The sequence below is a fragment of the Xiphophorus maculatus genome, chromosome 6 (assembly GCF_002775205.1).
Source record: "Xiphophorus maculatus strain JP 163 A chromosome 6, X_maculatus-5.0-male, whole genome shotgun sequence".
NCBI lineage: Eukaryota > Metazoa > Chordata > Actinopteri > Cyprinodontiformes > Poeciliidae > Xiphophorus > Xiphophorus maculatus.
In genome coordinates, this window is record NC_036448.1 from 28,302,986 (window position 1) to 28,315,055 (window position 12,070).

At 42.7% G+C, this 12,070-nt stretch overlaps 1 protein-coding gene across 5 annotated transcripts in view; it reads left to right on the forward strand.

Moving 5' to 3' along the window:
- efr3a (EFR3 homolog A) overlaps positions 1-12,070 on the forward strand; it is a 66,832-nt gene that overhangs the window by 26,029 nt on the left and 28,733 nt on the right. For all 5 annotated transcript variants that reach the window (XM_023335309.1, XM_023335308.1, XM_023335310.1 and 2 more), the window contains exons 6-7: positions 4,683-4,804; positions 8,010-8,159. In XM_023335309.1, the coding sequence (XP_023191077.1) occupies positions 4,683-4,804; positions 8,010-8,159 (272 nt within the window). The remainder of the gene's footprint in view (positions 1-4,682; positions 4,805-8,009; positions 8,160-12,070) is intronic.

Genomic DNA, 12,070 nt, shown 5'->3' on the forward strand with positions numbered 1-12,070 from the left:
GGTTCAGATGAACCTGCATTATTTATGTGTGGTATTTATTCTGTGACAGAGGAGAACCGATGCAGAACCGTGGCAGTTAGATTGTCCTCATGGTGGTCACAGCAGATCTGCTTCACTTTGTTCTGTTGGATCAGGAAGACTGGGCTGCTTCCAGTCCATCATCACCAGTTTAGTTTATTTTGATGATTTTTCTAAACTGTGTTTTTGTTGCTGCGATCTCAGAGATTTGTCAAAGAAGAACCCAAAACATAGAAGCAGAAAAAACTGAAACTGCAGCATCCAAACAAAAAATATCTTATCAGCTGCGTTTCCATTACAAATGTGCACAAATATTCTGCTGATGATGAAAAAGCACAATATCCCATTTGCTGTTTCCATTAAATAAGAAATGAAATGATCACTTGTGAATAAACTTGTTCAGAGAATAAGTTATTAAAAATCATGGCTGTTACATGAGATGTATTCATGCTTCAGCCATAGCATCAGGTCATCATCTATCAGCCAATCAGAGGAGGCGTCAGCGTCTCATTCAGACGTTGGCGCATCAAGCCCCGCCTACTTTGGAGCGGCTGCGTATGTGGCGTTTTGGGGAAATTGGTCGGTGATTTTCCAGAAAAGCTTTGGATTGAAACAACATTTTCTGATCTGAGACGCTGTGAAAGCTCTGAAAAAACAAAAATAAACCATCATCCTCCGACCACTTCCTGTCGTCGTCTTTGTTGTTTCCGCCAGTAGTAACATCCGGCTGTTGATCATGTGATTCGTGTGATGTGAAAAGTGTCTCCATTGCAGTTTTGTGAAATGAATCTTGACGTAGCTGAAAAACCCGCCTCCTCCTAACCCAAAAGCGTTTCATCAAAAAACGTGAGTTTTTTAAAATTCCGTGTTTCCATTAAGCAAATTTATTATTTTGACTCCAATTTGCATAATTCCATAGTTAATGGAAACGCAGCTACTGTTTGGTTTGCTGCCAAGTGGATGAAGGTTCAGGTTTACCTTCAAGCTTCAGAAATCAGAAATGTTCCTGTTGATGTCGCAGCCAATGGCGCAAAAAGTCAGTTTGCTCTAAGTGATGCATGTGGGCGCCGCGCAGAAAGGGCGCCAGATCTATGGCGGAAAAAACAGCTGTTTGTGTAAATGATGTGATGCATCGTTCACATGCAAGATGATGATGTTTAACTTTTATTTGGATGTAATTTCGTCACATCTGTCCATTCTTTTATTCTCAGAAACATCCGGACCTGTTCTGCTCGTCTGCTGCTGTTTTCACTGCTTTATGTTTAAGACATTTTATGACTAGTTGAACTGTTTGGAACAAAGCTCCTTGCATTTCAATCTGTGCTGCGAATCTGTTGTTTTTAAAGTTTTTCGATGAGAAGGTGACCCAGGAGAGGGAAAACAAGCCCTGGTGGGAGGAGGTGATAAATCGCTCCACAGGCAGCAGAACAATGATTCTTATTAAAACCCAAACATCTAACTTTGCTTTACTCCTACCAGCTTATGTCCAGGGCTCTTAGATTCAACTTCAGATGCTTTCTGCTGTTTCCTGCATCTTCTTTCATCGGTCCCTGTTAAGACGCATGAAACCTCTGAGTCCAACGTTTAGGGTTTCAATAACCTGGATGTGAAGCACGTTGGTTGATAGATTTGGGAATAAAACATTTTATCTTTATGATTTTGCTCCAAAAATCCCAAAATAAAATCAGAGTTCTGGTTTTCTTTCCATAATTTATCCCTAAATTACTAAAAATCCCATTTTAGCCACCGCAGTGACTCTCCACCATGAACTCTTGATTAAAGTCCATTTGTTTCCTCCTGTGGTTCCACACATTTCCACTCGGTTCACAGATGGTCAGCAAAGTGTCAGCTCCAGTTATCGCAGCTATTATTAGACCACAAATATCTTTTAGTTTCTGATGTTTCAACCTGTTTCAGAACTAAACTCTTAAACTGTAATTAATGTATGAAAAAGTTGATAATTGATTCCTAATTGTTTAGTATGTAAAGAGTCACTTTAGCATCACGAGAATTTACAAATGTATACATTAAAGTAATAACACAACTATAAATCAGGATAATTGTTAAAAAGCGTAATTTTATTTTTCTACTTGGTAAAATTACCTTCTAGAATAACGCCTTGAACATTAAAATATGAATAATTAGAATGAAAGTTGGTGCCTGAACTTTACTGCAACTTACAGCATTTTTACTGGACACTTACCTGAACCTTGTGGTTTATTGTATAAACCCCTCCCCCAACCCGACAAGGCTCCTCCCCCAACCCGACAAGGCTCCTCCCCCAACCCGACAAGGCTCCTCCCCCAAAACTACCAGGCTCCTCCCCCAAAACGTGCAGGTCCACTTTCCAGAAAGATGGATTTTAATCTCAACTTTTTTAACTGATTTATAATATTCTGTGAGACGTTAAACTTAAAGTGTTTTATCAGGTCTTATTGCTGTTCTCAGTGTTTCCCCCTCTAAATGTTAAAGGTTATAATCCTTTAGAAGGTGGAAACCAAAATGCCCATATTAACCTGGATTTTGAGGAAATGAGAAACTTTGACTAAGCCAAAAACACTTGTGGAAGTTTTTGACTTGATGTTTTTATTGTCGGCTGTAAAAAGTGATTTCATTTGGGGGCAGCGGGAGTTGTTTCAGATCCTGGTGCGATGAAAATGGGTAAACTTTCATCGTTTACTTGTTTGAAAAGCATGATTATCTCTGCGTGAGAACATGGACCAGATTAAACGTCCCTGTTGCTGGTAGACGGCGTCACGGATCGAGGAAAGCTGATTTCCTGCGGAGATAATTCTGGGTTTGAGTGAAAATGTCAAGAGACTCATTTTAAAATCCTCCATAATTGGCAACTAATCTTTTTCTCAAATATTTTTAATGTTTGTCACAACTAAAATCCATATTAATGTCTGAGATGGAGAGCACAAAATCCCCCTGTAGGACTTAAAAAGCCTCAGATAATTAGTTCCCGTTTCATCTTTTCATCATTTCTTTCATTTTTCTTTTTCAGGTTTTTGAACCAATTTTAGGAGTAAAAAAATTCAGATATCTTTATTTATGGCTCAACTTCCTGCCAACTGATGGGAATATCGCAGGCTGATAATGGTCAGTTTCTCTGTCATGGCTCACTGCCTTTGACTTTGAAAATGGATGCTGCTTCATTATACCAATTAGTGTGCATAATAAAGTTAAAACATTTCACTCGACGGCCTTAATGTCTTCTCCTTTCAGAGCGAGCTCCTCGCTTCACCCGGGGGAGGGAAACAAACGGAGCCGCTTGTTTGAATCAGAGGCTTTAACTGCTCCGCCGCCAGGCATCCAGCAGCCCTGAATTGTCCTCTCTACTGCTGTTCTCACGATGAGACCTCAACCAGAATTACCTTCTTTTGTAGAAAAATCATTTAGTGAGAGGACTCCTTTTGCTGTTCAGTTTAAACCAGGATTTTAACGAGTTAACGGCTGATGGAAAGTCAGTGAGTCGCTGCTTAAACCAACTTTATGGTTTAGAGCAGTGGTTCTCAAATGGGGGTACGTGTACCCCTGGGGGTACGTGGAGGTACTGCAGGGGGTACGTGAAGCTTTTCAAAATATCTTTAAAAAATCAGTAGGCTCCTCATAATAAGTCTTGGGAAAAATTATTTTGTAAAACGTTCGAAAACATATAAATGTGTGTTCATGCACTGAATTTTATATTCAGTATTTAGTTTCAATATCCTTTAAAATAAAACGGTTTGACTGGTTTTATACCTTCCTGGTGGTCACCGTCTTCTGTTTTTCTTTTTTGTTTAACCATGCAATGTTTGCAATATGGATGTATTTGTCAGGTTCACTGATATAAGTTGTTTGGCTTTAATAAATCAGACAGTGATTTTACAGCACTGTACCTCTTTTTAATTCCAAAAATGTTTTGCCCGTGTCAGGGGGTACTTGACTAAAAATATATTTTTAAGGGGGTACATCACTGAAAAAAGTTTGAGAACCACTGGTTTAGAGTAACGGCTGGTCTGAAACGAGGGGAAGAGGAGCTGAAGTTGCTGCTGGGTCGTAGCGGCACAAAACGGGTCTGAAGTGAAACGCACAGGTTGTGATCTATAAAAAACAAGCTTGATGGGAGAATGTAATTTATTAAAGCCTCAAGGCATCATGATTTTTAATTTCCACTGGAAGTCTTGGTTCCTAATCAAACTTGATTCCTTTAAAGTAAATGTTTCGGTACTTTTTGTTTGTCTTTAGCAGACGTTAAATGGACCTCGTTCTGCTGCGGTCGGGCCTCGTTCTGCTGCGGTCGGGCCTCGTTCTGCTGCGGTCGGGCCTCGTTCTGCTGCGGTCGGGCCTCGTTCCGCTGCGGTCGGGCCTCGTTCCGCTGCGGTCGGGCCTCGTTCTGCTGCGGTCGGGCCTCGTTCCGCTGCGGTCGGGCCTCGTTCCGCTGCGGTCGGGCCTCGTTCCGCTGCGGTCGGACCTCGGTCTGCTGCGGTCGGGCCTCGTTCCGCTGCGGTCGGGCCTCGTTCCGCTGCGGTCGGGCCTCGTTCCGCTGCGGTCGGGCCTCGTTCCGCTGCGGTCGGACCTCGGTCTGCTGCGGTCGGGCCTCGTTCCGCTGCGGTCGGACCTCGGTCTGATGTCAGAGGATTGTCTCTAACATTTCATTTCCTGTTGTTTGGCCGTTGCAGTTTGTGAAGTTTGCCAACATCGAGGAGGACACGCCTTCCTACCATCGCCGCTACGACTTCTTCGTCTCCCAGTTCAGCGCCATGTGCCACTCGACTCACGAAGACCCAGAGACCAGAACCAGGTGAGACAAAGCTCACTGCAACATCCACTAACTTTGGCTTCAACCGACACGATTACGCTGCAGCTGCTCCATCAAAAATACATCATTTCGTTCGTTTCCAGGGTTGCTGTTTAAAAGATGGTGTGAAAGGTCACAGTGGTCGCTTCAGGTTATTGTAATAATCATCATTTCAATATTTAAATAATAATAATAAATCTGGAGGGATTGTTGACGGTGGACCCCCCGCTGTGCGCGGGGGGTTGGGAACCACAGCAGTCGGATGTTAACTGTATTTAGTTGATGTTTCTGTCAGGGTTCAGTTTGAGTCGAAGCTTCACGTTCAGGTGTCGGAGCGACGCGACGCCCGTCCAGGTACCCGTTAAACCGCAGATATAAATCCGTCTGATCCGTATTTCCTCTGAAACGGCTGTTTAAACATGAACATCTGAAAAAGCGCTATGACAGCATGAGAATCACACAAGACCATCGCTTCAGTCACATGGCTTCACATCCTCTGCTGAAGAAAACGGCCATAAAGAAATTCACTCTTTGATCTTAGTGTTTAAACATGAATAAGATACAAATCGTAGCTGCATTTCTGCTGTTTGGAGCTTCATTCTCTCTACCTGAGTAATCAGCTCTGGCTGAGAGGCTACGCTAACATCCAGACGTGTTGAAACTGGCGTCCTGAAGGAGGAAACGGGTAGCGTTGGTGCTAATCTGAATCCAACACGGTAGAAAAATTAGTCATCTTAGAGGCGAGGGAAGGTTATTTAGAGAAGCGAGGATTAAAACCCGAGGAAAACAACATTCAAAGAAACCAAACATGCCTTTTAGAGGAACGTTAATCCTCAAATAAAAGAACCAGGCAGAGTCTGCATGTAGGGAGGGAGACGAAGCTTTTCTCTGCACAGATCCAGAACATTTGGACCGTTTGGTTTTCCCAGCGAACTTTCACAACTAAACACTGAATTCTTATTGCTGCTGAACAGAAACAAAAACCTGGTAAATACCTTTAATCTCAGAAAAGACGAATTAAAATCAAGTTAAAGATTCTTTGAGTAACATCCGTTTATTTACTGACCTTCAGTACGAGTTCAGAAAGAGTCGACTAATCAACCGATTAATACGACTAATAATCAGTCAGTTCCTCCATATCACGATGATGATTATGGAGTCATATTTGTGCCACCAATCTGAGCTCAGTGGCTGCGTTTCTGTTTACCGTAAAAATGCACAATCTGACATTTTGAAAATAAATCTGCTTAATGGAAACACAGGAATTTCAAAAACTCATTTTTGGATAAAACTGCAAAGGAAACACTTTAATCATCACACGAGTCACATGAACAACAGGATGTTACTGCAGGCAGAAACCATGAAGAAGACGACAGGAAGTGGCAGCATCATGGCATGACAAGATTTTTATTGACTCATCGTGTGAAAAAACTTATTCAGGTGTGATTTTAATTGCATTACTTATTTAATGTAAGTATTTTTTTCCTGACATCAGGAGAATATTGACAGTTTTGTTCTCCTTAGAGAATCGCAGCCGAGAGACTCAAACGGTTAGTTTTAGTCTTGAACAAGACTGTTTCAAATAAAGAACTTTATGTTTATAATGGTATTAATTGATCATTTATATCAATATTACCTTTACAGAGAGTGATCAGAAGAAAGCTGAACTTGTTGAAGTGTGATTTTTAAATGCGGTTGAAAGCAGCAGTTCAAACCTTCGCCCTTCTTGTTCCCTGTTTTGTCTCCAGGTTAAATATTTCTGCAACTTCTCTGTGTTTCTGCAGTAAATTTGTTTTCCCTCATTGAGCAAAAAACAGGAAACAAAGAACATTTTAGGGAAGTGACGGAAATCCAAACGTGTTCCCAGGGCAGAGAGTGTAAATATTATTTTATCCTCATGTGTTTATATCAACCTAAAATGACACAATGGAAAAATTAACCTGCTTTTATTTCTTCAGTGCGACTGAATTAAATCAAATGAAGGTTTTGTTGTTTGGAAGATGGGGCTCCTGGTTACAGGGAGGTAAAAATAGCTTTTGAACGTCTGTGCTGGGCGGCTGGTGGTCCTCCGCCGAGAGGCGGCTGTCTGGCGCTAATAAAGATGAGCAGTGGATGAAAACAATACCTGAAGCCTCTTCAGTCTCATTTACTGAGCGAGAAACCCGCTGCCTTCAGAGCTGCTCACATTATTTGTTGAACCTTCGCGCTGCCAGCTGGGACGCTGAGTGGAGGGAACGTTTGGGCATAAAAATGGACGTTTGTTTCCATTTGTCTGGACCGGGAGGTGGGCTGCTGTTTGGGTTTGATTTAATTTTTAGTTCTGAGTTGATGCCTGGCTCCATGAGCAGCAGGTTTTGTCCTCCTGCTTTATGTCCGGGTCTGGATTTCCCAGGAAGCCGGAGGCGGGAACGCCGACCTCGTCTTCGGTTTAATTGCTGTGAGAGTTTTGTGTCCAGAGCTGAAAGCTGACCTGGTTTCATGGGGCTTTGACTGGCCAGACGTCTGGGACTAAACTGTGGAGAAGAGTCTCACTTTGTGTTGGAGCCAGTTTGATGCAACAAATCATTTTAGTTTCTAAACTCATAAATCTTTGTATCAGAGGTTATCTGGAGCCACTTTCCTGTATATTCCAGTTTAAATCAAGTTCAGAGGCAATTCAAGACCAATAAAAACGATTCAGGGAACAAATATCAGCTTAAGCCAAATTAAAGGACAGCTTGCATTAATTCACAGCAGGGAAAGTCCAGGATAAGGCTTTTTCATCATCCTGGTGAAGAAGACCTTCATTTATCCTGAAGTCTAAGTTTAAATAAATATCAGAGCATCATGACTTGGAATAAACAAAGAAGCTGCAGATAAAAACACAATAAAATGAAAATATCTGAAGCTGTTTAAAGGTTTAAAATGTTCACTGTCATTAGTGGGAACCCTTCTGCTAATCTATTAGTCCTTTCACTAACTTTTAAACTGTTTAGTGCTTCCTTTAACTTTAAATTCCAGTTTAATTCAGTTCAGTCAAATTTAACTTCCAGTTTATTTAAATTCCTCTCAATATTTCCAGTAAATACCAGTTAAATGGAAAATGTTCCTTTTCAGTCAAACTGAAAGTGTTTGAAATCATTTCAAATAATAAATAAATGTGGTTTCAGTTTAGTGGAGTTTATCCGTTGGTCTTTGGCGATGTGAGCGGCGTCTCCGTGTGTTTCAGGATCCGAGTCGCTGGGATCAAAGGTCTTCAGGGAGTCGTGAGGAAAACTGTGAACGATGAGCTGCAGGCCATCATCTGGGAGCCTCAGCACATGGACAAACTGATTCCCTCCATGCTGTTCAACATGCAGGACGCCGACGACCTGGACAGGTACGCAGCTGCTGCACCGCACCGATATGCTGCACCGCGCTGATGTGCTGCGCCGCGCTGATGTGCTGCGCCGCGCTGATGTGCTGCACCGCGCTGATGTGCTGCGCCGCGCTGATGTGCTGCACCGCGCCGCGCCATGCTGCACCGCGCCATGCTGCACCGCGCCGCGCCATGCTGCGCCGCGCCATGCTGCACCGCGCCGCGCCATGCTGCACCGCGCCATGCTGCGCTGCACCACCGTCTGTTTTACCTCAAATCAGAGCAGAGGCAAAAGTTTTAGAAGAACTTTCTCAGATTTGTGGCTGGAAATGATCTAGAAACAGTTTATAGACCAACATAACAGAAAATAATCAGCCTAATAAGTTAAATAACTGTAAATATTGAGGAAAATTAAAATATTACAAGTTTAATTTATTGTAGTGCAGGTAAAGAAGGAAGGGAATAATTTTATATTTGTGTTTTTAATTGGAGAGAAAGACTCATTTTGGCCTCAGGACTTTCAGTTTGGGGATTTTGGATCCAGATCCATTTTACCGTATGTTTTTACATTCTACTTTAAAAAGTTACAACTTATCAAAAATAACAGCTTTTTTCTTTTAACATTGCAAAAATCAGATCCTTCTAATTTCTTTCCACATTTTTTATATTTTTCTGCAGTTATGTAGAAAATGTGTCTTTTATTCCATTTCTTTCATAGAAAGTTTCCAACATGGAAAAATTCCCAGAATATTTCAGCCGTTCGTCTCAATTCATCTGAAGTGTTACAGTATAAACTGAGTTTTTGTCTTTCTGTAAAAATAATGGGAATCGTGAAATAATAACGACTTTATTCCTTATTTCTGTGGATTCTGAGCTAATAAAGGCAGATTTAATAAATCTGCATGCCGGTGAATCAACGCCCCTCTGCTCTGTTTATTCACCTTCCTGGTTCTTTTCCTCGTTTCTCCTGGCGGATCTCGTCGCCTCACCTTTCCATCTTCCTCACTGTCGTTTCATCCGTATGGTTTCCATGTGAACAAAAAGCTATTTTTGGATCCGCTCCTGCTGCCGTTTTCTTTCTTCTGCTGACTTTCCTTTAAGAGGCTCAGCTGTGGCGCCGGCGCCCCGTCAGGATGACTGGAGCGGTTCGGCACTAAAGTTCTGCTCTGCAGGCGGAGAATACCGAGCGTTTGCATGTAGTCAGTATCTTCACCCGCTGAGGTTGATCCATCGATCATAAACATTTAGTTCAGCTCACTGTTGGAGGAGCCTTCTGTGTGTGTGTGTGTGTGTGTGTGTGTGTGTGTGTGTGTGTGTGTGTGTGTGTGTGTGTAAGTAGGTTCTGAAACTACGGTAACGTGCTGCTGCAGGAGGCGTTCATTGGTTCTGATCCGGTTCTGTTCTGTTCAGCTCTCTGACATCCGTCCGTGTCTCTAACCGTTTTCCTGAAGAAACTCTGGACTCTAAATCCGTCCATCCAAATATATAAATATGTATTTTGGGTTTGAATAACTCTTGACCTTTGACCTGTTTCCATGTCTAATAATCCTCTTAAATTAATCTGAGTCTTTCTGCAGTTTTTTCAGTTTGCTGCCATTCTGCTGTTTTTCCTCCCTGAACAAACGTCTTCCTGGTTTCTGTTTGTTTCCCCTCTGGATCGGCGGCGAGTCTCTGATGGACGGCGCCGCTCAAGGTCGCCGAGTTTCTCTTAATTGCCTCTCGGTGAGGCGGACGTGTCCGGCCTGCAGAGGCTGCGCCGGTCGGTGTTCACGGTTCCACCCTGGTGGCGTTTGTCCGTTCAGAGCAGATATGGAGGCGTTAGAATGTCGCTGACCTCCAGCTGCTGCACAATCAGACACTAAGATTCTCTGAATGGTTCATATCTGATGAAACCCAAACAGCCGCTGAATACAAACCGGACAAACAAGACCGGAGGGTCATGGAGTTATTTAGAGCCGGAGTTTCCTCCTCTTTCAGAGATTACTGGACATAAAAATAACTTTATTAGCTGGGAAATGTTTCCTCACGTTGGAGCAACTCGGTTACGTTGGTTCTGATTGGTTCTGTTTTTGGTTGAGTCGTTGCTTGTGTGAACAATTATTCCCTCTGTCTCCTGGTTCTCTGCGGCTGGAAGTGTTGCTGCTTTTACATTTATAATTTTGGACAGTTATGAGGCGTAACCATGACAACAAGTTATTATTTTTCCATTTGATTAGCATCTCAAAAGCTCAAATAGCACCTGAACTTTGACCCTGAGTGCCAGAGGAGTTGAAAATGATATGAGGGTTCCTGGACTCCAACATCTCTCTAACCACACAGCCAGACAGGGCATTAAAGAGGAGTGGCAAAAGCAAATGAGGTGGATTAGCAGCGCTAAGCAGGACATGTTCCTGTGGAGTATCGTCTCTACTGAGCCATGTCTGTGATGCCGTGTTATTATACAGCAGTCTTCAGTCAGAGGGATGCTCAGATTTGATGCAACACTGACTGCTGCTGGAAATCCTTCCTTCCCACAGCAAGATACACAAATAATTGGATCACAACAAAAAGTTACAAAACAAGTTAAAAACTGAAGTCCTTTTTCTGTTTTTCCTCAATATGGACCATATTTTCTTTTATTTGGACACAAATTCTGACTACAAAGTCATATTTTTTACACATTTTGTTTTATCCGGCAACAGAAAACCTCATTTTATTCCGTCTGTTCTGCCCACTTTATTAAACCACAACAATCCACCTCCAATTACAGCAGGAGGTTTCATTTTTGTCTATCATTTCCCCACTTCTAACAAGCAATAAGCATTTAATTTCCCCTGAACCGCTGCCGTGTGCTGACAGTAATTGCATCGTTTCCCTCCTGAGACGCGGCCGCCTGGAGTCCATCTGCGACCGCGCTCGCTGCCGGCGACGTGATTTACTTCCACCGCGCTTCATCCCCACAACAAGTGGCTGCTTCAAGGGCGCAGGACTTCACAGGGCGGTTCTGAGAGAAATGGAAGAACTCTGAGGGTTTCGCTTCCAACACAGCAATGGTTGGGTGGAAAGGCGAGATTTACACACGAATCAGGATTTTAAGTTTGATGCCTCAATTATGGAGCAAAGGCGTGAATATCGAGAGAAAGAACAGAGATCCTGGATGCAAGCGACAGAAATCAGAAGCTCTCTCTTCACTGGCAGAGAGAGCGACCTCTAGTGGAGAGCACTGCTAGCTAAACAGCTAGCTGCTCTAACCCTACAGCACTAACCACAAACAAAGTTCAGCTGATGCTGTGTTGCTATGCTTACATTATATTTAGCATAAACTAACGCTTAAGTGCTATACAAACATTGTATTTAGCAGAAGCTAATGCTAAAGTGAACACGGTGTTTAGCAGAAGCTAATGCTAAAGTGAACACAGTGTTTAGCAGAAGCTAATGCTAAAGTGAACATGGTGTTTAGCAGAAGCTAATGCTAAAGTGAACACGGTGTTTAGCAGAAGCTAATGCTAAAGTGAACACGGTGTTTAGCAGAAGCTAATGCTAAAGTGAACACGGTGTTTAGCAAAAGCTAATGTTGGCGCTGCTGTTTCCCCCTGACGTCTCTGGTGATGGAGATCCTGCAGCAGTGTGAACTCTGACAGCTCAGATTTCACACCTCAGCTCTGAACATCACCTTCCAATGACCTTTGACCTTCCCGTCAGACTTCTCAGTGCCATTACAGTGATGTGAGCTGTGGCCTTGAAGGAGCTTCTGATTGGCTGTTGGTGGTTATTTTAAAGCAGCAGCTTCTCCTCTATTATTCATCCCGGTTGTTTCCTTCTGATGAAACTTTCATTTAATGTCAGCTTCTTACTTCCTGGACGTTTGTCTTCTCAGCCTCTCTGTGTTGTTATGAAATATTGATTGTTGCTACGTGATGTTGCCGTTTCCAGACGTGTTGCCTGTTTTCCAG